The following is a 27,045-nucleotide window of genomic DNA, read 5'->3' as shown; positions in this document are numbered from 1 at the left end:
TCAGAATTTTGCGGGAAAACCAAAGTGGTTGCCAGGTTGGATTACCCAGATAACTGGGCCCTGTTCCTACAGGATACAGCTCTGTGATGGATGACAATGGTGGTGTCATGTGAACCTGCTATGCCACTGCAACATGGAGGAGGCCCCAAGCCTGCAGACCAGACTAGCCTCCATCAACCATCCTGACACCACCTGCTGACAAGACTTGCCTCTACTTATTGAAGCTTAGAGAGCAGTTCCCATTGCAATCTCGGCAGACGACTCACCTGTTGAAGATGGCCTGGCATTGGGATAAGAGTTCCCTGTTGATGTTAATGCACCTATCCACTCTCAGACCTGGCATGTATTACTGAAACCTGGCTGGGCCTGGAGGGAGGAGTCCCCCATGTAGAGATGTGCCCAGAGGGCTTTCAGGTGCTTCAGCAGCCACGAGCCCAGAGAAGGGGTGGGGATGTGGCCATTGTTATCCGAGAGTCTCTAGCACCTCATAGGATCCCTGCTCCGGAGCTTGTCGGGTGTGAGTCCCTGCTGGTGAAGTTGGACCTCAAGGGTCAAGTGGGTGTGCTGCTAACGTACCTGCCTCCCAACTGCGTTGCAGCAGCCCTCCCCTCGCTCCTCGAGTCAATAGCCGAGCTGGCAGTTGAGTTCCCCAGACTTATGGTTCTGGGGGATTTCAACTTGCCTTCGCTCAGTGAACACTCAGATGGAGCGCAGGAGTTCATGGCTTCCATGACAACCATGAGCTTGACCCAAGTAATCCGGGGACCAACCCACTCAGCGGGTCACACGCTTGACCTCGTATTTCTCTCGGAGCAGTGGAATTGTGATCTTGGTCTGAGGGGTAGCGAGATCTTGCCCCTGTCATGGTCGGACCACTACCTATTGAGGCTCGACTTTCGGAGACCAAACCCCAACTGTAGGGAGGAGGAACCGACCAGGTGGTTCCGCCCCAGGTGACTTATGGACCCTTTGGGATTCCAGACAGAGCTTGGGGTTTATCCTGATACTCTCGCCCGCAGTCCAGTGGAGACTCTGGTTGCTGCCTGGAACTCGGCAGCGACGGAGTCTCTTAACCGGATTGCGCCTCTACGGCCGCTCCGAGGCAGTGGATCCCGGAGGGCTCCTTGGTTCACTGAGGAACTCCGGGAGATGAAGCGCCGGAAGAGATGTCTAGAGCACAATTGGAGGTCCAATAAATCCCAATAGAGCCGAGCACTTTTAACAACCTGCATCAGAGAGTACATTCGAGCAATCAGGACGTCTAAGAGATCACATATTGCCTCTCTGATTGTGTCCACCGCGTCACGCCCAGCCGCCCTGTTTAGGATAACCCATTCCCTCCTAAATAGGAGGGACACGGGCGATCCGCTGCAGGGCAGGGCTGAGGATTACATCCAATTCCTTGCGGACAAGGTTGCTCGGCTCCGGGCGGACCTGGACTCCAATTCTGCAGAACCAGCCGAGGCACTAAGGGATAATCTGGTAAGCCACCGCTGGATTGATTTTCAAGCTGTTACCCCTGAGGACATGGACAAGGCGATGAGAGCTGTTGGCGCCTCCACATGTGTGCTGGACCTGTGCCCCTCCTGGCTTCTTGTAAACAGCAGAGAGGTGACACGGGGCTGGATCCAGGCGGTTGTTACCGCCTCCCTACTGGAGGGGGTCTTTCCCCCCACTTTAAAGGCGGCGGTGGTGAGACCCCTCCTGAAGAAACCATCCTTGGATCCAGCCGTTTTAAACAACTATCATCCAGTCTCCAACCTCCCCTTTGTGGGGAAGGTTGTTGAGAAGGTGGTGGCCTTTCAGCTCCAGCGATCCTTGGAGGAAGCCAGTTATCTTGATCCATTCCAGTCCGGCTTCAGACCTGGCTACAGCACAGAAACCGCTTTGGTCGCGTTGACTGATGATCTCTGGAGAACCAGGGATGGAGGCCATGCCTCCATCCTGGTGCTCCTTGACCTCTCGGTGGCTTTCGATACCATCGACCATGGTATCCTTCTGCGACGACTGAGGGAGGTGGGGGTGGGAGGCACTGTTTTACGGTGGTTCTCCTCTTACCTCTCGGACAGGTAGCAGTCGGTGTTAGTCGGAGGGCAGAGATCGACCCCTAGGCCCCTAACGTATGGGGTGCCGCAGGGTTCGGTCCTGTCCCCCCTTCTTTTCAATATCTACATGAAACCGCTGGGTGAGATCTGTTCGACGGCACGGGATAAAATACCATCATTATGCGGACGATACACAGTTGTATCTGTCCACCCCGTGCCAACTCAATGAAACGATGGACGTGATAAGCCAGGGTCTTGAGGCTGTTAGAGACTGGATGGGGGCTAACAAGCTTGTGCTCAATCCAGAAAAGACCGAGTGGCTGTTGTGCTTCCCTCCCACGAATTGGCCAAGTGTTCCATTTCTCAGGCTGGGGGGTCAAATTGTACGCCCCTCAGATAGGGTTCGCAACTTGCAAGTCCTCCTGGACCCTCAGCTGACTTTTGAACACCATTTGTCAGCTGTAACTAGGGGGGCATTTGCCCAGGTTCGCCTGGTGCACCAGTTGCGCCCCTACCTGAACCGGGAGGCCCTCACAACAGTCACTCATGCCCTTGTGACCTCTAGGCTGGAGTACTGCAATGTGCTCTACATGGGGCTGCCCTTGAAGAGTATTCGGCGACTTCAGCTGGTCCAGAATGCAGCCGCGCGAGCAATCGTGGGTGCACCTCGATTCACCCACGTAACACCTATCCTCCGCGAGCTGCACTGGCTGCCTGTTGATCTCCGGGTGCGCTTCAAGGTGCTACTTGTCACCTACAAAGCCCTTCATGGTATTGGATCTGGGTACTTGAGAGACCGCCTACTGCCAATTACCTCCACTAGACCGATAAGATCGCATAGATTAGGCCTCCTCCGAATTCCATCATCCAGCCAGTGTAGACTGGCAACTACCCTTCTCGGTGGCTGCTCCGACCCTCTGGAACGAACTCCCCGTGGAGATCCGGACCCTCACCACCCTCCAGACCTTCCGCGCTGCCCTTAAAATCTGGCTGTCCCGGCTGGCCTGGGGTTAAAGACTCTAACCCCTACTCGAATTGTATGATTGTTGAGTTCTTAAATGATGTAGTGCCTTTATGTTGTAAATTGTTTGTCCTGCCCCCTCTTTTTTAACTGTGAGCCGCCCTGAGTCCTCCCAGGGAAAAGGGCGGCATACAAATAAAGTGAAACTAAACTAAACTAAACTAAACTAAACTAAACTAAACTCCTGATAGAGACAGCACTCCTCCTCCATTGGTGGACACACCCATACTAAAACGCTCCCAGCACATGTGGCATAGGCCCGCCTATCTGCAAGATTATGCGTCTGCAGTCCAGCGGGAAGGAGTGTTGTGTCCTTAGAGATACAACCGGTGCCTCTTAAGAAATGCAGAAAAAGATCTGATTGGCTGTGACGCGTCTGCTGGTTGGCGGGAGAAACACAGTCCTCCTATTGGTTTCCCATCTGACAGCTACTGTGTAAATAGCTGTCAGATGGGAGTTCACATTCATTCTGTTATTGGTTGTATTTCATTTAATAAATAGTTCTGCTTTGGCCATCGCCTCCTCAGTCTCTTTAATACCAAAGTAAAAGACATAAAATTGTGCTTAAACACAGTACAGAAATTCATCTTATTTTTGAAATCAGCATACTGGTGACATGCATATCCTTCTTTACCAAGTTATGTATCTGGAAAGACATCTTTTACTTACTTTTTTAATACATTTATAGTGAAATTATAAAACATCTACAGGAATCAATCTTAAGCAAAACAAACTGAAATAATTAATAAACATATATAACATTGCATGGTTATTCTCACTTAAATCAAGATTACTTTATATCAGAGGGAATTCCTATGCATTTTGGAAAAAAAGTTAAATAGCAATCATTTATTCAAGATTAAGTTTTTTCCTCTTTCCACATTCTACATTTATGACTAGCAATTGGATTGGCGTGTATCATAATCATGGACATTAGAATGTAATGTTTGGAATATGCATTGTATTGCAATGTCACTATACTCATTTCATAATTCTGACCAAATAGTTGCTAGATGCATGTACGAAGTGGTAGAGATTACAAAAAAACATAGGAAAGAATGGAAATGTAAGCAATTCTAAAATAATGGACATGATGAAGGATGGACTTTCTTGATAAGAGGACTATTGAGTTGTTAAGGAGTGTTATTCAAAAATGAATGTTGCAGAGATATTTACAACAGAGACTTCTGAACTTTTGAAAATGAGGTGCAATTGTTGGGAAACGTTCCAAATAAAAACCTGGGGAAAGTTTCATTATTAATAGCAAAATGTGGTTATTTGATCCAAGATTCAAAGATAATAATCAGGGTGATTTGTGGTTTAAAAAAGAAACTCTGTATTCTTTCTATGAGTCAATTAGAATAACAGACTGTTAAAAAGTGTTTTGAATGTTTATTTTGCTGTACTTTAACCTGTTAACCTTTTTATAAAGGTAATCTCTGACAAATCAACTGGGTTACAAATAGAGGTACAAGGTTATAAATTTTGGACCTTCCTCACAAGACGGGAAGCTATTATTTTTGCAATAGTTTTGTCAGAGTTCAACTCGGGGTGATAATATGTGTTTCTAAACTTTATTTTCATTGAAAAACACATTTTTTTCAATATTTTTGTTTAGTTTTGTTTTGTCTCTTCATTTATTTTCTTTTGGATTTTAATATTTTGAATAAAATATTTTTTTGAGAATTCCTTCATTTCAGTTTCATCCCAAGTAACTGAATAATGCTTACTTTTTAAATTTATTTGGGAGCTTTTTTAGTTCTCTTCACTTTTAAAAAAACTCTGAACAATACTTTTGCATTTTCTCTTTCTTCATTAATCCCGGATTATATTCTGCTGTTGTTTTATCTTCTTTAAGTACATTATGCCACATCTTTCTTAATTTTTGCTGCTACACATTCTTAAAGATCTTCTTTTTATTTACATTTTTACTGCCATTTTATCCAGCATTGTTTTTCGTAACTCCATGCATTTGTGTAACACTGTAACATTTATTTTCACTTAGTTTCAAGCAGATTCTATATAATCTTTCTTTTTATCTAATTTCTTTGCATTTTGTTGGCAGATCAATATATTTGGGCATACTATTTTTTCATACAGGCTTTCTCTTCCTGCAGTCATTCTGTTTTGCTCTTTTTCACTATTCATCCATGATGATTGTTTTACAAGATCCACACTAATGCTTTGAAGACAACCCCCCCATAAAAGGAAATGGTATTAGTTATTAGTTGAATTATGTTGTGCAGCCTTAGCACAAAAGAATTCAACTAGTCATATGTTTAGATAATTGATCCAATGGGAAATGAATTCCCAATTCAAAAAAATTATTAATTCTGTTTTACCATATCTGTTAACTAATAGTTGTTCTGATGTTTTCCCCATGAAGGTACTTCTCTGTCTTTCTCTGTTTCTCTGCTCTCTCACACACTGCTCTCTCTCTCTCTTGGTCTCTCTCTCTTGGTCTCTCTCTCTCTCTCTCTCTCTCTCTCTCTCTCTCTCTCTCTCTCTCTCTCTCTCACCTATTCATCCATCATCTATCTATCTATCCATCCATCTATCTATCATCTATATATCTCTAGGTAGAAGAGGTAGTTCATATTTGTTTTAAAAAATCAATTAATAATTGATATTTTTTCCAGATTACCACCCCATTGAGGCAAGATGGATGGATCTACAATAGTTATGGGGGCACAGTTAAAAGATTGAAAAAACAAGTTGGAAGCAAAGATTCATGGACAAAATCTGTCTATGTGACTTATATGATATGGTACCAATTTGATGCCACATAATCAAATAATGTCATTTAGAAATGTATCATGGAAAACAAAACTACTGTGACTGAATTTCTTCTTTTAGGACTTTCTGATGACCCAACAACCCAGGTTTTCTTGTTCCTGGTTTTTTCATCAATCTACTTAATAACCTTAGTAGGAAATATGATCATCATATTGGTAATAAGGGCTGATCCTCAATTACACACTCCAATGTATTTCTTTCTTATTAACTTATCATTTCTTGACATCTGCTATTCTTCTGTAACAGTTCCCAAAATGCTACAGAATCTCCTGGCTACTAAAAAGACAATTTCTCTCTGTGGCTGCATAGCTCAAGTCTTTTTCTTTATTTTCATGATTGGAACAGAGATCTTCTTACTTTCGGCAATGGCGTATGATCGTTATGCTGCTATATGCTACCCACTGAGATACAGCACCATTATCAATCACCGTTTATGCATCCAAATGGTACTGGTTGCATGGCTGTCAGGTTTCCTGGATTCCTGTGTCAATACACTTTTTTTAACTAACTTATATTTCTGTGGTCCCAGTAACATTACCCATTTCAGCTGTGAGTTACCTCTGCTATTGCAGCTGTCTTGCACTAGTACTTTTGCCAATGAAATGGTCATTCTTATCTTTAGCATGCCATTGGGATTTTCTGCCCTTCTCCTAATTATAGCTTCCTATGTACGTATTGTTGGCTCTATTGTCAAGATAAATTCTGCAAAAGGAAGGCAGAAGGTATTCTCTACTTGTGCTTCCCACCTCACAGTAGTTTTCTTGTTTTGTGGGACTGCTTTCATTAGATACATGAAACCTGCCTCTGGCTATTCAGACACCATGGACAAGCTTGTGTCAATCCAGTACAGTATCCTAACCCCCATGTTAAACCCCATTATATACAGTCTGAAAAACAAAGATGTAAAAAATGCTCTAAAGAAGCTTTTTAGAAAGTGATTTCAAAAAGACCTTTGAACTTACTAAATTTTGACATTTCCTTAATGAAGAAAGATAATGCATTAAGGAAGAAATAGCAAGACTGGCAACTATGATATGGCAGGCATCCTTAAATTACTAGCTGCAATTGTCACTTTCTCCTACAATTTTATCCACTCCCTTTAAATTATGGGATGGGGTTAACTCTGGAAGGGCTTGCACTTCTAGGGCTTTCATCTCTTCACTTACAGTTTATTACTTCAACCAAACAATAGAGATATTCAAGAAGATCCCATAATATAGAATGTCATATTCATTAAGACCAATGCATTAAGACTTCAAGGCTGATAGTTTAAGATAATTGTGACTCCAATTTCATTTTTTATGGAGCTGAATGTACTGAGTCAGAGAAGGGCATTCTAATCTAATACAAGGCTCTTTGGTGCTACTGAACTTATATATTAAAGCATGTTAAGGCTATTAAATTAGGAAACTGCAAGCAAAACTCAAAGTTCACTATACCCATTCCAATCCCCAGTTCTCCTTTATCTAAAAATGTTGAACCACTTTGAAGATATATCTCTTTATTGCTACTTAAAGTAAATTACAATTGTTGGGAAAGTTGTCAATTAAAAATCTAAGGAAAGGTTTCATTATTAATATCAAAATTAGGCTATTTGACTCTGGACTGAAAGATAATAATCTGGGTGATTTGTGGTAAAAAAAAGTATCTGTATGACTTTCTATGGGTAAATTACAATGTCAGACTGTCAACAAAGTGTTTTCAATTTTTATTTTGCTGTTATTGAAACTGTTATCTATTTTTTCACATATATATCTAACAGGTTATTTGGGTATACAAGCATATATATTTGCTTGTGGAAGCTATTATTGCTGCAATAGTTTTGACACTATTCAAATAGGGGGAATAATATGTGTTTCTATCATTTTTGTAATTAATACATTTTTAATATTTTTGTTTAGTTTAGTTTTGCCTCTGCTTATTTATTTTATTTTTTTCCAATGAAATGGTAGTTTTCATCTTTAGCATGCCATTAAGGTTTGCTGCCCTTTTTGTAATTATAACTTCCAATGTTGACATTGTTGGTTCCATTCTGCTGAAGGGAGGCAGAAGGCATTTTCTGCTTCCCATTTCACAGTAATTTTGTTTTGTGGGAATGCTTTCATTAGATACATGAAACCTGCCTCTGGCTATTCAAACAAGCTAGTGTCAATCCAATCCAGTCAACCCTATGAAGTCCCTATGCTGGACCTCATTATATAAAGTTTGAAAAACAAAGGTTTGAAAAACAATCTAAAGATTGTTTTGGAAAGTGAGTTCAAAGAGCCCCCTGATTTTACTAAATTTTGAGATTATCTTGATGAAGTGTCTCCTGCTTGAATGGAGCTTCCTAGGTCTACTGCTTGAGCAGGGGGTTGGATTAAAGAGCTTCAAGGTCCCTTTCAAATCTGTTGTTGTGTTATATTTAGCAAATCAAAGAGAAGAGTTAGGGGAGATGTGATAACTGTCCTCCAGTACTTGAAGGACTATCACAGAAAAGAAGGGGGGTGAGTTTAGGTGCTACTCTCTATGGCACCTGAAAGCAGGACAAGAAGCAATGGGTGAAAGTTCATTAAATATAAATTAAACCTGGAACTAAGGAGAAATTTCCTGACAGTGAGAACAATTAATCAATGGAATAGATTGCCTATTTTGTGCAGCTGCTTATGAATTAAAAACAATTGACTCTGGCTTAATTGTGATCTGCTGAATATGGCACACTAAGAGCCATAATGTCTTCTATTTAATAAAGTTTTTACTCTTAAAATTTCTTTTAATTAATACACACACACACACACAAACACACATATATAAATTATTCTGTCCCTTCTTTTGCGTCCATTTTTAAATTATTCTATTACACTATTTCTTTAATATTAGTGTAACTCTTGTCCTGCAGTGACTTGTCCTATGGTGAATTGATTGTGGGGAATTATTCTGCAGAGAGTTGGCAATAGTGAGTTGGCTGTGACAAATTGTCATAGACTCTTTTCTCTTAGCTTTTTGCCTTATAGAATTATGGAAAACAAGTAGTCCTTGACTTTTATGACATGAACAACTTTTATGGTAACAAGTCAAGGCATGAATGTGACTGAATGTGATTTTTCAACACTTTGTGTGATGGTCATAAACTAAATCCTTATGATCATTAAGTGAACCTATGACCACTAAGTGAATACTGTGGTCATAACAGGTAAAAAAAAATCTAGCAAAATATCACAACTTATGTTTACATGACTATGGGATGTTGCAACTATATTTAAAGTTGAATTGATTTCCAAGCACCTGAAAAATAGTTATGTGACCACATAGTGGAAATTCAACATTTTATATTACAGTCTATCATAACTTCAAATGATTGTTAAACAATGGTAATTTATCATGTTACTGCAATTCAAAAGCTAATTTTGAACTCTAAAGTATGTCATGCCTGCTGAGATGAGGACATAAGTAGTTCACAAAAGGACTGAGGCATTCTAAAAACATAGGTTGGGTGACATTTTGCATATGAAATAATGACAAAGAATTATTCTATTTTACTATCTTTATTACCAGAGAACACATTCAGATATTAGATAGTATTTATGCCTGAGACTGGTCATATTACTCATATTCTACCAAATTCATTGCAAGTTTTTCTTCACCTACTTCATCTCTTGGAGTTTCCAGGAAATTCAAGAACCAACCCACAATTCAAGAAGCATTCTATATGCCACCTCTTTCCCCACCAACCCACACAGTGCTTAACAAAGTATTCAACAGCCCTATCCACAAGAGTGCTGGGAAATTCCCAAATATTTAAAAAATATTCCAGATCTACCAAAATCCTGGGGCAGGCCATTTAAAGTGACCCATCCTTCCAATGGAGGCTGGCAACAATTTACTCCATAGTCATGAGAAAAATAACTAGACATAGCAAAAGACTGATGGGAATGTCTCTTTACTCAAAACATGTCTCCAAGGTAAATACTAAATCTAATGTGCAGTTGGCTATGTAGGCCTTCCTATGATTTTATATCTCTTACCAATCCATAGTGATTCCCTTTCCTTAATAATAATACTAATAACAACAACAGCAGCAACAACAACCCCTCTGAGGAGCTTTACCTTGTCATGGTGGAGGGGCTTTTAGTGTTCTAATGATCCTAAGGGCTATGCTGAACAGGTGCAACCATATCAGACAGGTCTCAGGTGAAGGGTGAGACAAAATTTGCCTCATAACACATTCAAATATGGTGAATACAAAAAAAATGAAATTTATGCCATCTGAACTGTTGCCTGGATTAACAAGGGTTCTGTTGGATGCTATGGCTCCTGGGCATTCTGCGCAAAATGAGCAGGGCTAGGCTCCCTCTGCTAGGCAATCAGGGCATGGAGCTGACAAGCTACTGGAAGAAAAAAGCAAAAAATCTGGACTAGGGAAGAAAACATCTTTATTATCAAAGCTTACTATCAGTCTGAGCCAGCAAAATGTGGATTTCAAAAATGAATGTATCAGATTTGGAAGATGAACCACACGGATTGTGATATCAGTGAACAAAGGCTAATGGACCAACAATGTGTAATTCTAAGCCACATTTTTTTCACTACAGCAGAAATAATAGGAATCAAAGAGAAAGCAACTAATACTCTTCAACAAAGAAGAGTAACATCAAGAATGATCTGCAAACTCAAAAGCAAACTGAGGAAGAAAGGGAGGAAGAGGATACTGAAATGGATGAAGATAAAGAACAAGGAAACACTAACAGATATTGCTCAATTAGCTGAGAAAATAAAGCATCAAATAGAAGATGGCTGAAAGAACACTTTTGCCAAAGCTGAAACCAAGTGAACCAGAAAGAATTGAGAAAGGTACTAAAAATGGTCAATGAGGCTGTGCAAACCATTCAAACCACTACATTAGCTGAAACAAACCAGCTGATGTATGCAGCAGCCTTCATAAACACCAAAGAATTGGATTTGAAAATACAAAACAACCAAAGAGGCAAGAAGGGGAAGCCTAAGTGGAAAATTCATTTGGAATTGAAGATTAAAAAAAAAAATTGTGGAAACCTGAACAACTTGAAGAACCTAAGGCAAGGTCACCTAAAGAACAAGCAGGGCAAAAGCAGCCTGGAAGTAAGATACAATTTGGAGAATAAGGAGATTGCGGTAGTAATTGAAGAGCTGAAGCAGAGGGTTGTTGTGTTGCTGAAAAGATTAAAAGCTATGAAAACCGAGTAACTCAGTTCAAGGAAAACTCACAGTTCAGAGCAAATTAGCACCAGTTTTATAAGAGCTTAGAAAGTGGAGATGGAGTAACACCAAATGAAAAGCCTGATAAAGAGAGAGCTCAGAAATTCTGGAAGAATTTGTGGGAAAACAACAAGAACCACAACAGAAATGCAAAATGGATCAAACAAATTATGAAAGTGAATAAAATGGAAGATGTGAAAATAACAAAAGAAATGGTGAAAAGACAGTCAAGAAAAGTGAAGAACTGGAGTGCACCTGGACCAGATGAGTTACATGGCTTCTGGTTAAAGGCACTTACAAGTGTGTACAAAAGATTGGCAGCCCAAATGAACCAGATCTTAAAAACAGGTGAAAATGATAAATGGATAACAACTGGAAGGACATTTTTGATCCAAAAAGATAAAGAAAAAGGAAAGGACCCTGGAAACTATAGGGCAATCACTTGTTTGCCAACAACATACAAGCTCCGTACTGGTATCATTGCAAACCAAATTTATGGATACTTGGAAAGAAATAACTTGCTTCCTGTAGAACAGAAAGGATGCTGCAAAAATTCAAAAGGAACAAAGGACCAACTGCTGATTGACAAGTTAATCCCAAAGAATTCAAAGAAAAGATGAACCAACCTGTTCATACTTGGATAAACTATAAGAAAGTGTTTGATTCAGTTCCCCATAGCTGGATCAAGAAATGCCTGAAAATCTTTGGTATCAGCAGCAACATACAAAAATTCATGGAAACTTGAACCTCTGGAAAATGAAGTTTATAGCTAATGAAAAAGAACTGGGTGAAGTTGAAATTAAACGAGGCATTTTCCAGGGTGATTCCCTTTCACCCCTAAGTTTTATACTCTCAATGCTACCACTGACAATCATTTTGAAGAAGATGAACTATGGATAAAAACGTGCAAAGAAAGAACTGAAAATTTCGCACTTGGTGTATATGGATGATTTGAAGCTGTTTGGTAAAACAAAAGCTGAACTGAATTTATTAATTGAAAGCACAAAAGAATTTAGCCAAGACATTGGTATGCACTTTGGAATTGACAATGTGCAACAATAGCAACCAAAGCAGGCAAGGTCATAGAAGATGATGGAATAGAACTTGAGAATGAAGAAATGATAAAGGCAGTAAAATCAGAAGAAAGCTACACATAATTGAGGATTTTAGAGGCCTCTGACTTAATGAACAATAAAGTCAAGGAATTAACTTCAGCCAAGTACATTTGACAAATTCACAAGATATTAAAGTCCAAATTGAATGGAGGAAACATCATCAAAGCCATAAATACCTGGGCTATACCTGTGATTCAATACTCTGTAGGAATAATTGACTGGACCCAGATGGAGTTGGACAATTTGGACAGAAAAACAAGGAAGCTTATGTCAATGAATCATGCTTTGCACCCTAAAAGTGATGTTGACCAATTATATCTACCAAGAGCAGAGGGTGGTCTAGGACTTCTACAAGTAAAACAGACTGTGGAAGAAGAAAAACACAGCTTGAATGATTACATCCAGAAAAGTGAAGAACCAGGAAGTAAATAAAGAAGGCCTTTTAAAGACAACTAAGTCAAAAGCTGAATATAAGAAAGAAGTAATTGAGAAGCGAGCTGAAAATTGGAAAAACAAAGCTATGCATAGCTAATACTTGAAAAGTATTGAAGGCAAAGCTGACCGAAAGCTAACTTGGAACTGGTTAAGATCAGGAGCACTGAAAAAAGAAACAGAAGGCTTTATTTTGGCAGCTGAAGAACAAGCCTTAGCCACAAACTACATGAAGGCAAAAATTCAACATGTTACCACCAACAGCAAATGTCACCTCTGTAATGAGAAAGATGAGACAGTCGACCACTTGATCAGTGGTGCAGCAAAATTTCACAAACTGACTACCTACAACACCATGACCACATTGCTAAGATCATTCACTGGAAATTGTGCCAAAAGTTTGGATTTGTGTACAACAAAAACCACTGGGAACATCAGGTTGAGAAGGTTTTAGAGAATGAGAAAGTCAAGATCTTATGGGACTTCAGAATCCAGACTGACAGGCACTTGGCCCACAACACATAACAGTAGTTGAAAAGAAAAAAGGATGGTTCGTTGACATTACAATAATGGAGATGCACGAACTGAAGATAAACAGCAAGAAAAAAATCACAAAGTACTGGGACTTACAAATTGAAGTTGAGCAACTGTGGAAAAAGAAATCGTGTTTGTCCTGATTGTAACTGGAGCCCTTGGAGCAATACCCAAAGGACTACCTTGCTATTTGGAAATTTTAAATTTATCAGATTTGAACATTCTGAGTCTACACAAAACTGCCCTACTTGGAACAGCTTATATCCTCCGATGTTACCTTAACAGTTCGTAGGTCCTTAGTTAGGACTTGAGCTGTTGAGCTACCAACCAGCCCCACTGTGCATCTCACCAAAGATTAACCACATAATAACAATAACAATAACAACAACAACCACAACCACAAAAATTCCTGGTGATGTGTGAATTAAAATAAGCAGCACAAAAAAAAATCACAAAGTACTGGGACTTGTAACTTGAAGTTGAGCTATTGTGGAAAAAGAAATTGTGTCTTTCTTGTCCCGATTTTAATTGGGGCCCTTGGAGCAATACCTAAAGCAATATCTAAAAGGCTACCTCGTTATTTGGAAATTCTAAATTTATCGGACTTGAACATTGTAATTCTACAAAAAAACAAAACCTTACTTGGAACAGCTTATATCCTCTGATATTACCTTAACAGTTCCTAGATCCTTCATTAGGACTCAAGATAATCTTAACTATATATGCCACTTGATTATCAGGACAAAATATAAGAAGGGAAAAATGCCCTCATGATACCTAGTTGTTTTTAGGATAAAATTCTTGGTTATAATTCTGAATATTACATTTATTTATCCTCACCCAAATATGATTCAAATATCCAAATTAAAATAATTTATCATGGATGCAGATTCAAGAACTAATAATTGGTCAAGGGGAAGCTTAAAGAGCAGAATTCTCTATCTGCTGACACTGTTTCAGAATTTTTAAAAATGTATTTATTGATAAGCCATGCTTTCTAAAGTCTTGATCACTATTGCGCAATACCAAGTCCCAGCAGATTCCTTATAGGTTTTATACAGTATACAGTTGAATATACATATGAATTATTCTGTTATAAATTTATAACTCAAATATATGGAAACATCACTAATCCTATTTAAATATAGTTGTATCTGCTTTGGTTAGGATGTCAACCAGCAACAAAGCATTTGCATTCTTGACAATCTAAATCAGTGGTTCCCAAAGTGGGTGGTACTGCCCCCTGGGGGAATGACTTAGGGGGTACTAAAATTTATTATTATTTTGTATTTATTTGGTTTGTATGCCGCCCAATCTCGGAAGACTCAGGGCAGCTTACAAGTAAAAAAGGAAGGGAAAGACATACAAAGAACACAGACAGAATTAAAATTCGACAACATTCATAACTTAAGATGGGGCTGGATAAATCAACAGCCCCAGGCCTACCGGAACAGCCAGGTCTTGATCGCTTTGCGGAAGGCCGGAAGGGTAGTAAGGGTCCGGATCTCAATGGGGAGATCATTCCATAGGGCTGGAGCAGCCACAGAGAAGGCCTTCCCCCAGGGAGTCGCCAGCCGACTTTGACCAGCAGATGGAATCCAGAGTAGGCCTAATCTGTGGGATATAATAGGTCTCTGGGAGGTAACTGGCAGGAGGTGGTCTCTCAGGTAGCCGGGTCCGATACCATGTAGGGCTTTAAAAGTAACAACTAGCACCTTGAAGCATGTCCGGAGACCAATGGGAAGCCAGTGCAGCTCGCAGAGAATGGGTGTAACGTGGGTGCACAATAGCTCGCACAGCTGCATTCTGGACTAAATGGAGTCTTCAAACACTCTTCAGGGGCAGCCCCATGTAGAGCACATTACAGTAATCCAGTCTTGAGGTGACGAGGGCGTGAGTGACATCCGAAGGGCCTCCTGGTCCAGATAGGGTTGCAATTGGTGCACCAGGTGACAAATGATGTTCTAGCATCAGCTATGGATCCAGGAGGACCCCCAAATTGCAAACTATCTTTGAGGGGCATATAATTTCACCGCCCAGGCTGAGAGATGGAATAGCTGGACCATCTTTGGGAGCGAGCATCAATAGCCACTTGTCAGGATTGAATGCAAGCTTGTTCGTTCCCATCCAGACCCTGACAGCCTCCAAGCACTGGCACATCACTTCAACCGCTTCGCTGAGTTGGCATGGGGCGGACAGATACAGTTGGGTATTGTCTGCATATTGGTGGTATTTGATCCCGTGCTGGCGTATGATCTCACCCAGTGGCTTCATGTAGATGTTAAATAGGAGGGGGGACAGGACTGAACCCTGCGGCACCCCATAATTGGGGACTTGATAACTGATGAGGGCACAGACCTGGCATGTATTACTGAAACATGGCTGGGCACGGAGGGAGGAGTCCCCCTCGTTGAGATGTGCCCAGCCGGATTTCAGGTGCTACACCAGCCGAGAGCCCAGGGAAGGGGTGGCGGTGTGGCTATTGTAGTCCGGGAGTCTTTGAACTTTGAACTTTGAACCGAGAGATTGAACTAAACAACAAGAGAGCTGGTGAGAGGGGAGTTTGGGAAGCGTTATAGACGCCGAGGGACGCTGCTTGTTGCTAGCCACCAACATTGCCGGCCGTGGCTGCCCTCTGACGCCGCCTAACATCGCGGCTTGAACAGAAGAAACTGGTGGAGACCGCGGAGATTAAAAGAAAACTAAGGGAGAGCTGGTGAGGGGGAAATTGGCCCCTGGGACAGAGTTGAGGGAGTGGGGGAGTGTCCTGTGATTCGGAGCTGGCAGCGGATCGGTAAACTTTAATTTTCCGAGCTGCCAGCCTCGATGGACGCCAACATTGTTGGCTAATGAAACTGACCACCTTGGACTTGTTTTTCTGATGCGCTGGGCCCTTAAGAACGTCGGGCCCGATCATTGAATGGAGTGTCCCCCCCCTCCCCTTCTATCGGAGATAAGCTTCCCTCCCTCCCTCTTTGGACTCTTTTGATCCTGGAAATGACACCAAGAGAAGCTGTTGAAATGAACGTACCTACTAGACTTCTTTCTACCATGGTTAACTCCCCGGTTCTCATTATTGCAGCTGACTCTCGAACTCACTTTACCTCCCAGCCCCTCCCCTCCTTGGACTATACTGAACTTTTCAGAAGAGCCCCCCCTCAAGGTAGGCCCTCCCTCAGGAGAGGGCAGAAGATACCTTTGGACTACCATAAACTTAGCACAGTTTCTGTGAGCCCGCGCAATTTTTAAATTTTTTAAATTTTTACTTTTAATATGGTATGCTGAGTGCATGGGATTGCTTGGGATGATATGAATGATCTCACTTTTATTATTATCATTGTTGTAATTTTGTGTTTTAATTATTCTGTGAGGACTGCTTGAGTGAGAGTTTGGGTATGACTGATTCGGAGGACCTGCCGGGGTATGCGGGGGTCACCGGGGTGGTTGGGGGGACTACAACCACGGGAGGGGGTCGGAGCATTGCGGTCATAACAGGGAGAGGCAGATATGGCGGCGACTTTAGGGCAGGCCATCATCGGGGAAGGAGGGCTCGCTGTGTCATAGAGATCCCTCCTTCCGGCCCTAGGAGTCCCACTCCAAGGTCAGATGGCGCGAGTACTCAGGACCCTGGTCTCAGGCTGCTGTCGCTAAATGCCAGGTCTATCGTTCATAAGGCCCCTCTCATCCAGGACTTGATAACTGATGAGGGCGCAGACCTGGCATGTATTACTGAAACATGGCTGGGCACGGAGGGAGGAGTCCCCCTCATTGAGGTGTGCCCAGCCGGATTTCAGGTGCTACACCAGCCGAGAGCCCAGGGAAGGGGTGGCGGTGTGGCTATTGTAGTCCGGGAGTCTTTAGTACCTCGTAGGATCCCTGCTCCGGAGCTTGTCGGGTGTGAGTCCCTGCTGGTGAAGCTGGACCTCAAGGGTCAAGTGGGTCTGCTGCTTACGTACCTGCCTCCCAACTGCGCTGCAGCAGCCCTCCCCTCGCTCCTCGAGTCAGTAGCCGAGCTAGCAGTTGAGTTCCCTAGACTTATAGTTCTGGGGGACTTCAACTTGCCTTCGCTCGGTGAACACTCTGATGGAGTGCAGGAGTTCATGGCTTCCATGACAGCCATGGGCTTGACTCAAGTAATCCGAGGCCCAACTCACTCAGCGGGTCGCACGCTCGACCTCGTATTCCTCTCGGAGCAGTGGAGTTACGATCTTGGTCTGAGGGGTAATGAGATCATACCCCTGTCGTGGTCAGACCACTACCTACTGAGGCTAGACTTCCGGAGGCCAAACCCCCACCGTAGGGAGGAGGAACCGACCAGCTGGTTCCGCCCCAAGCGACTGATGGATCCTGTTAGGTTCCAGACGGAGCTTGGGGTTATTCCTGATACCCTCGCCCACAGTTCGGCGGAGACCCTCGTCGCTGCCTGGCACTTGGCAGCTTCGGAGTCTCTAGACCGGATTGCGCCGCTACGGCCCCTCCGGGTCAGCGGCCCCCGGAGGCCTCCTTGGTTCACTGAGGAGCTCCGGAAGGTAAAGCACCGGAGGAGACACCTCGAGCACTCGTGGAGGTCCGATAGGTCCGAGTCGAAATGGGCACTTTTAACAGCATGCACCAAGGAGTATATTCGGACCTTAAGAACAGCAAAAAGAACATATATTGCCTCCTTGGTAGCGTCCGCCGAGTCCCGCCCAGCCGCCCTGTTTAGGATAACCCGCTCCCTCCTAAATAGGAGGGAGACGGGGGACTCCCTACAGGGTAAGGCTGAGGAGTATGTCCAGTTCTTGGCGGACAAAGTTGCCCGGTTTCGAGCGGACCTGGACTCCACCCCAGTAGATCCAGCCGAGACACAAGGAGAAGACTTGGCAAACCATCTCTGGGTTGAGTTTCAGGAAGTTGCCTCTTGGGATGTGGACAAGGCTATGCGAGCTGTGAGTGCCTCCACCTGCATACTGGACCCGTGTCCCTCCTGGCTGGTTGCCAACAGCAGTGAGGTGACACGAGGCTGGATCCAGGCGGTTGTTACCGCCTCTCTTCGGGAGGGGTACTTTCCCACCGCGCTCAAGACAGCGGTGGTAAGACCCCTCCTGAAGAAACCGTCTTTGGATCCAGCTGTTCTTAATAACTATCGTCCAGTCTCCAACCTCCCCTTTGTAGGGAAGGTTGTTGAGAAGGTGGTGGCTCTCCAGCTTCAGCGTACCTTGGAGGAAGCTAACTATCTTGACCCCTTCCAGTCTGGCTTCAGACCCGGTTACAGCACAGAAACCGCTTTGGTCGCATTGACCGATGATCTCTGGAGAGCTAGGGATGGAGGCCATGCTTCCATCCTAGTTCTCCTGGACCTCTCAGCGGCTTTCGATACCATCGACCATGGTATCCTTCTGCGACGACTGCGGGAGATAGGGGTGGGCGGCACTGTTTTGCAGTGGTTCTCCTCCTATCTCTCGGACAGGTCGCAGTCGGTGTTGGTGGGGGGGCAGAGATCGTCCCTGAGGCCCCTAACTTATGGGGTGCCGCAGGGGTCAGTCCTATCCCCCCTACTATTTAACATTTACATGAAACCGCTGGGCGAGATCATCCGAAGGCACGGGATAAAATACCACCAATATGCGGACGATACACAGTTGTATCTGTCCGCCCCGTGCCAACTCAATGAAGTGGTGGACGTGATGAACCGGGGTCTAGAAGCCGTTAAAGACTGGATGAGAGCAAACAAGCTGATACTCAACCCAGACAAGACCGAGTGGCTGTTGTGTTTCCCTCCCAACAATTTGACCAACATACCATCACTCAGGCTGGGGGGACAAAACTTACACCCCTCAGAAAGGGCCCGCAACTTGGGAGTCCTCCTGGACCCACAGCTAACTTTTGACCACCATCTCTCAGCTGTGACCAGGGGGGCATTTGCCCAGGTTCGCCTGGTGCGCCAGTTGCGGCCCTACCTGAATCGGGAGGCCCTCACAACAGTCACTCGAGCCCTTGTGATCTCCAGGCTGGAATACTGTAATGTGCTCTACATGGGGCTGCCCTTGAAGAGCATCCGGAGACTTCAGCTAGTCCAGAATGCGGCCGCGCGAGTGATCGTGGGCGCACCACGGTTCGCCCACATAACACCGATCCTCCGTGAGCTGCACTGGCTACCTGTCGATCTCCGGGTGCACTTCAAGGTCCTACTCACCACCTATAAAGCGCTCCATGGTAGTGGATCTGGCTATTTGAGAGACCACCTTCTGCCAATTACCTCCCTGCGTCCCATCAGATCGCATAGAGTTGGCCTCCTCCGTATTCCATCCGCCAGTCAGTGCCGACTGGCGACTACTCGGAGGAGAGCCTTCTCTGTTGCGGCTCCGACACTATGGAACAATCTCCCCGTGGAGATTCGTACCCTCACCACCGTCCAGGCCTTCCGCACAGCCCTCAAGAACTGGCTAGCCCGTCAGGCCTGGGGATAAGTTTATTTTTGCCCCTCCCGAATGCTGAGTGAATGTTGAGTTTTACTGTTTAATTTACTTTTGTGCACATTTCTTTTTGTATTGTCCTACACTCCCTTTCCTTTTTGATTGTAAGCCGCCCTGAGTCCCCTCAGGGAAAAGGGCGGCCTATAAATGTCTAATAAATACAAATACAAAATACAAAATAATTAAGGGGCCTAGGGGTCGATCTCTGCCCTCCAACCAACACCGACTGCGACCTGCCTGAGAGGTAGGAGGAGAACCACCGAAGGACAGTGCCTCCCACCTCTCACAACCATCGCAGAAGGATACCATGGTCAATGGTATCGAAGGCCACTGAGAGGTCAAGAAGCACTAGGATAGAGGAATGACCCCTATCCCTGGCTCGCCAGAGATCATTGATCAGCGCGACCAAAGCAGTTTCCGTGCTGTAACCAGGCCTGAAACCCGACTGAAAGGAATCCAGATAATTGGTTTCATCCAAGGACCGCCGGAGTTGAGAGGCCACCACTTTCTCAACAACCTTCCCTACAAAGGGGAGGTTGAAGACTGGCTGGGTACAGAGAAGGTTTCTTCAGGAGGGGTCTCACCACCACATCCTTTAGGAGGTGTTGGAAGGATCCCTCCTGGAGAGAGGTTTTAACTATCATCTGGAGCCAGCCACGTGTCACCTCCCTGCTGGTCGAGACCAGCCAGGAGGGGCACAGGTCCAGTATACAGGTGGAGGCACTCACCGCTCCCATGGCCTTGTCCACTTCCTCAGGAGCGACAAGTTGAAACTCCATAAAATCCGCTCAAGACTTTCCCCCGGCACCTCGGCTGGTACCGTGCAATTGGAGTCCAGATCCGTCCGAATCCGAGCGACTTTATCCATTAGAAACTGAACAAATTCCTCAGCTCTACCATGCAAAGGGTTGTCCATATCCCTCCCTTTCAATAGGGAGTGGGTTATCCTAAACAAGCCGGCGGGGCGTGATTCAGCGGATGCAATAAGAGCAGCAAAATGCGCACATTTCACCGCCTGTATTGCTACGAAATAGGTCCTGATATAGGCTCTCGTCAGTGCTCGGTATGACCCAGAGTTACTGGCCCTCTAGGCATCTCTTTTGGGGCTTCATCTCCCAGAGTTCCTCGGTGAACCAAGAAGCCCTCCTGGATCCACTGCCTCAGAGAGGCCGTAAAGGCGCAATCTGGTTTAGAGCCCCTGCCGCCGCTGTGTTCCAAGCAGTGACTAAGGACTCTACCGGACTGTGGACGAGAGCATCAGGTATTTCTCCAAGCACCGTCTGAAATCCCATAGGGTCCATCAGGTGCCTGGGGTGGAACCACCTAATCAGTTCCCCCTCCCTGCAGTGGGGGATTGGTTTCTGAAAGTCAAGCCTCAGTAGGGAGTGATCAGACCATGACAAGGGCAAGATCTCAATGCCCTTCAAATCTAGATCACGTCTCCACTGCTCCGAGAGAAATACGAGGTCAAGAGTGTGATACGCTGAGTGAATCAGACCCCGGATTACTTGGGTCAGGTTCATGGCTGTCATGGAAGCCATAACTCCTGCGCCCCATCAGAGTGCTCACCGAGCGAAGGCAGGTTGAAATCCCCCAGCACCATAAGCCTGGGGAACTCTACCACAAGCTTGGCTACTGACTCGAGGAGCGAGGGGAGGGCTGTTGCAATGCTGTTGAGAAGTAGGTACGTTAACAACAAGCCCACTTGACCCTCAAGATCCAACTTCACCAACAGGGACTCAAACCCGACAGGCTCCGGAGCAGGGATCCTAGAGGAACTAATGACCCTCGGATGATGACAGCCACTCCCCCACCCCTTCTCTGGGGTCGCGGCTGATGGAGCACCTGAAACCCTTCTGGGCACATTTCAGTGAGGGGGACTCCTCCCTCCGGGCCCAGCCAGGTTTCAGTGATACATGCCAGGTCTGCCCCCTCGTCTACTATTAGGTCCCGGATGAGGGGAGCTTTATTGTGGCATTTAGCAACAACAGCCTGAGACCAGGGCCCTGACAAGTCTCGCCATCTGGTCCCGGAGTGGAACTAACAGGGCTGGAAGGGGGGATTGCTGTGATGTAGCGAACCCTCCTTCCCCGGTAATAGCTAGCCTTGAAGTTCCCATTGTACCTGCCCCTCTGAAGTTCCCATCGTATCTGCCCTTCCCTGTAATGACCGTAATGCTCCGGCCCACCCCCACACCCGTAGACCCCGTTTCCCCTCCCGTAGCCTCTGCTCTTTCTGGCAGGCGATTTATATCAGTCAGGATGGGAGGTAGGCCTGGGCCCCCTACCACTTCTGCAATAGCACTCAGTGGAGGAGGCACCAGGCTGTACTCCCAGTCCTCTCATACATACACAGCCGCTCACCCATACAATCCCCACATAAGTCAGTTAAAAATACAAAAATACAACAATAATAAAAATTTTAAAAAGTGGGTACAGACATCAACAGTCACACCATCCACACCACATTCATAAAATTTGCGGAGTGCTGCGCTTGTGCAATTTAAGATAGACAGTGGTGCGGAAAGAGGAGGGAGAGCTGCTCCGCCCCTCTCCCTTCCTTTAAGTCCCGAAAAGAAACCCAAAGGCCAAGGTTCCAAAGTCCGTGTTGGATGAGGTGGTTGCAGATGGAGGGGGGAAGGGCATAAGTGCCAGATTTTAACAAATGGTAACTTCGCAGTCTCACCCCCTCCAGTTCATGGTGTAATCCAAAACAAAAGCCAACAACGGTCCATAGGTGGTATGTAGGTGGTACGCAGGGGAATGTCTTGTCTTCCCCCTCTCCTATAGGCCTGAGAGGGTCCAAAGTCTGGGGGTGGCTGGAACAGATCAAGAAAGAGGGGGGTGCATTGGTTGTTGAGATGCCAAGTCCCCACCCGTATTTCTGCCATCCTCTATCACTCCTTCTGTAGAACGAATGCACCACGAATGCATAGTCCATGGCATCCTAGAAAGTTGTATTAGGTGGGTGCTGTCCGAGTTGGTGTTCCAGGGACAGTGATGGGTGGCAATGTGGTTGGAGGAGGTCGGGTGTTGAAAGGCCAAGATAAGATGGTCACAGGCCAGGATAGTGGAGAACCAAATGCTAGGCAGGGGAAACAGGAGGAGACTCTGCAACGAGGGCAAGCAGAGGGAAAGAAAAAAGGCAAGGGGATGGCAGTGGGTCACTAAGAGGCAAGGGAGGTGGCAGAGGAGTGCTGGAGGTGGTCCTCTCATAATCCTGCCTGGGGCTCTGTTGGCCGCCAGTTAGCTGAGCACTCCCGGCAGGGCTGAAATTCAGTTTATTGTCCCAAAGACTGGAAGGATTTTTTGGTCACTTGCTTGCTCATTCAGGAGGCATACTAGCATGTCAGGCCGGGGGGGGGGGGGACAAAAAGGGGCAGAGAAGAAGAGAAGAGCCTTTTGCCTGTATTTCTCCTCTGATATGACTCTGTGTGTGCTGTGCACAGTGAAGAGATGCGGGACTGAACAGGGCTGTCCTTGGCCTGCATTTCAGGGATTGGGAATTGGCGCTGCATTATGTAGCGAGTCCGATGTCACTGCCCAAGAGTGCTCGCCTGCCTGCCTGCCTCTCGCGCTTTTTAAAGTTGCTTTAGTTCTGACTCCCTTTCTGGGGCTGCACTGTGAGCCACCTCTGCTAGGATTGTGCCGCGGCATGCTTGTGCAATGGAGCCACCCCCCAATCCCTCTTGTACCCACTCCACACGGATGTGCCACTCTCACCTATCTTTACCCCTCCCACCTTAGAAATACAAAACAGGTAAACATGCAGTGGGGGGGCGCGATCCCCCCTCTGCCTCCTTGCTCCATTTGTAGAGGTGGCCTTAAAAAGTGAGGGGTAGGAGGAAGGGCACCTGGGGTGGTTTTTCAAACTTTGAATTGCCAAGTAATCTCATTGAAGGCTGAAATATAGGAGAGGTTGTAGAAAAGGGATAAGCATTTCCAACATATACTGTTTTTAAAAAAGTAAATTAAAAAGTGGTCTAATTACTGTCTAAAGTTGAATATTGTCACTTACAGTAAAAAGCAAAGCAAAACAAAATTATGATAGAACAACGTCCCATCTTAGAAGAAAATGCTGTCTAAACATTCCAATATGCCAAACAAGATGTTTTATAACCAAATGGAGTCAAAACACTGCAGGTTTTTTTTTAATAAAGTGCCTTTTCTATCTTGATATTTATGCACAGTGACATCTTTGTGACAGATAAATCTGGATCATGGCATCACTCTTATGTTGTATGAATATACATGAGCTGCAAGGCTTGTATTTTGCCATAGTATCATCTACAGTTCCATAAGTACTACTAGGGTTTTGACCAGCTGCTGGGCACCAATATATTGAGGAATATGGAAAGACTGATCATGTGGAGCAGTGTAATAAGCATTTCTGAAATGGCAGATACCACAGAACAAAGTCTTCTTCCTTCTCTACCCCCACCCCACCCTGTTATTTTTTTGGGGGAAAGGCAGCAGTATGTTTGTGAATGATCAAACATGTACTGTATTACACAGAATTTACTGAACAGTGTAGTTACTAAATATTACCGAGTTTACTAAGTTACTGGTTACTAAGGTTCTTGATAAATGACTCTCAGACTTTGAAAACCTGGTATCACTGGATCATGTTCAACAATTTTATTGAATTAACATTAACTAAAAATGTTTTTAAATTGGATTTTGAATAAATGTTCAATTAATTGTTACAGTTTTGAATTTTACTGTTACTATCTTCCTTCTGTTGTGCAAACCACCCAGTCACATGAACCCCCAGCCACGCCCACCAAGCCATGCCCACAGAACCAGTAGTAAAAAAATAATAATTCCACCACTGGGTGGGAGGCACTGAGGATCAGTTTGTAGCACCAAGGGGGCGGTGGACTGAAAAAGTTTGGGAACCACTGATCTAAATGCTTTATTCTTGTTTGTTTTCCTTCTTCTTTACTTAGGTTTGTACTGACTTACAATAAAAGCAATGTTATGAATCCATAACAAAATATGCTGTTCTGAAAATCAGGACCCAAATTAGTGTGTGTGTGTGTGTGTGTGTGTGTGTGTGTGTGTAGATAGATAGATAGATAGATAGATAGATAGATAGATAGATAGATAGATAGATAGATAGATAGATAGATAGATAGATAGATAGATGGATAGACAGACAGACAGACAGACAGACAGACAGACAGACAGATAGAGATAGAGATAGAGATAGAGATAGAGATAGAGATAGAGATAGAGATAGAGATAGAGATAGAGATAGAGATAGAGATAGAGATAGAGATAGAGATAGAGATAGAGATAGAGATATATATGGTAAAACTCACAAAAGAAATATAAAAATCACAAAAGAAAGTTTACCTTGAAAGCATTATGATAATTTTATATTTCAATCACAGTATCTTTCCCCAGACCAGTGTCCTCTACAATGATGTGAAAAACTATAGTCATGAAAAATGTTTAAAAATGAAATCAATCAGACAAATATCTGAATAAATGTATCAATGTCTTTTGTAAAGGCCAGAACTATGAAATGTGGAAATATGAGATTAATTGGATTTAATGGTGGGTACTGGGGCAAAGGTTTGCACTGTTTCTGAATATTGTTTTATCTCGTGTTTTTGTATTATCTTATATACAAGCATTGGAATAATTGTAAAATCAAATGTGTATGTTAGTTATTCTCTAAGATGAAGCAATAAAACATTCTTCTAATACACTTACAATCATCCAAATAGATCAAGCTTGGATTCAATTCATTGTTGAATGGCAAACAGTTCCGGTTCTTACTTAAAAGGATAAATCCATTTGTACTATCTGGAGCCCCATACTATATAAGGAAGATAATTATTGATAAACTAAGAATGCGCACTTGAATGTCAAAAATTTACATCAAACAAGACTCTTAGTTAGAATCCATATTTAAAACTACAGCATGTATTAACAATAGAAAGAATAGATAATATAGATACATGAGCATTTGCTAATCACTTTAATTTATGGTGATAAATAGGGTGACCTCTAAATTTTCCAGAAATAAATAAAATATTAATTTACAATTCTGCTTTTATCTCAAATGTAGTAGCTTCAGAAATATTTTTTTCAGGCAATTTTTAATATCCTTGTTTCTTAAAGTATAGATTAAAGGATTTAGCATGGGAGTGACAATGCTATAAAGGATAGAAATGAGTCTGTCTTTCTCCAGTGAATAAGTTGATATTGGCCGGACATAGGTGAAAATAGCACTTCCATAATATAGAATAACAATAGTAAGGTGTGAGGTGCAGGTGGAAAAAGCTTTCATCCTCCCTTCATTGGATTGTATCTTCATGATAGTGGAGATGATATAAATGTAAGATAGGATAATGCAGACAAATGGAGTCCATCCTATAAAGGCCCCAGCAACAAACAAGATAATCTCATTTAAACTTGTGTCTCCACACGAAAGCATTAAGAGCGGTGGAATATCACAAAAGAAATAATTGATCTTATAAGCTCCACAGAATGGCAGGTGGAATGTAAAATAAGTATGTAGAGCTGAATTGAGAAAACCACCTACCCAACAGGCATCTGCTAAGTGCACACAAAATGCTTTTTTCATAATTAAAGTATACTTTAAAGGGTGACAGATAGCTGCAAAGCGATCATAGGCCATTGCAGCTAGAAGGATGCACTCAGTTCCCACAAGAGAGACAAAAAAATAGAGCTGAGTTACACATCCAGCATAAGTGATACTCTTCTTCTGTGACATGAGGTGCACAAGTATCTGAGGGACATTCGTGGTAGTATAACAGATATCCAGAAAGGAGAGATGTCCTAGGAAGAAGTACATGGGACTATGAAGCTGTGGGTCCAGACAAACAACAGTGAGAATGGAGATGTTCCCTAACAGAATAAAAATGTATGTTGCAAAAATGATAAAGAAGAGTAGCCGCTGCAATTCTTGAAGACCAGAGAAGCCCAAGATGAGGAATTCATTTGGAGCAGTTTCATTTGTCATTGTTTCACAATTTGCTCATTTCTAGTCTATAATGCAATAAGAAAGACAATAGGGTTATGATCCCAGTACTTGTTGTTCTTTCTAAGCTTGCTCATTGAATGACCAGAAACATTGCCAAAGGCAGATAACTTCCATCACATAACTAGAAAATAAATCTGAAAAATGCTCACATCACACACCTGAAGAATAACTTGTTCCTTGCTTATTGGATATTAGTAGAAAGTGTAATCTAACCTCTCATATTTACTTACTGTGGCCAGAATGCTAGCTTTATTCTGAATTATGATAAATGAACATGTATATTTGCTTTCTTGTTTAGACATTAGGGAGAGGAAACTATTTTACACATTTAGTTGACACATTACAGTGTGTTGAATTTACCAAATTTATCCTGTATCAAAAAATAACTCATCACATTTTTTTCCTTTTGCATTTGT

The 27,045-nt window shown here is 43.5% G+C and overlaps 2 protein-coding genes across 2 annotated transcripts; one reads left to right on the top strand and one right to left on the bottom strand.

Moving 5' to 3' along the window:
- Positions 1-5,882: 5,882 nt before the first annotated feature.
- On the top strand, positions 5,883-6,800 carry LOC116522594 (olfactory receptor 5A2-like). Its single transcript, XM_032237574.1, has one exon. It carries the CDS (start codon positions 5,883-5,885, stop codon positions 6,798-6,800), a length of 918 nt encoding a protein of 305 aa, XP_032093465.1.
- Positions 6,801-25,675: 18,875 nt separating this feature from the next.
- LOC116522465 (olfactory receptor 5V1-like) lies at positions 25,676-26,608 on the bottom strand. Its single transcript, XM_032237384.1, has one exon. The coding sequence runs from the start codon at positions 26,606-26,608 to the stop codon at positions 25,676-25,678; it is 933 nt and encodes a 310-aa protein (XP_032093275.1).
- Positions 26,609-27,045: the final 437 nt, after the last annotated feature.

Source organism: Thamnophis elegans, chromosome Z (assembly GCF_009769535.1).
Source record: "Thamnophis elegans isolate rThaEle1 chromosome Z, rThaEle1.pri, whole genome shotgun sequence".
Lineage (NCBI taxonomy): Eukaryota > Metazoa > Chordata > Lepidosauria > Squamata > Colubridae > Thamnophis > Thamnophis elegans.
Note: the sequence above shows the minus strand (reverse complement) of the source record. Positions and strands in the feature narration are given on the sequence as shown.

What these genes read in the sequence shown, in the direction of transcription:
- LOC116522594 (XM_032237574.1), top strand. Translation starts at nt 5,883, where the DNA reads ATGGAAAACAAAACTACTGTGACTGAATTTCTTCTTTTAGGACTTTCT.
- LOC116522465 (XM_032237384.1), bottom strand. Translation starts at nt 26,608, where the DNA reads ATGACAAATGAAACTGCTCCAAATGAATTCCTCATCTTGGGCTTCTCT.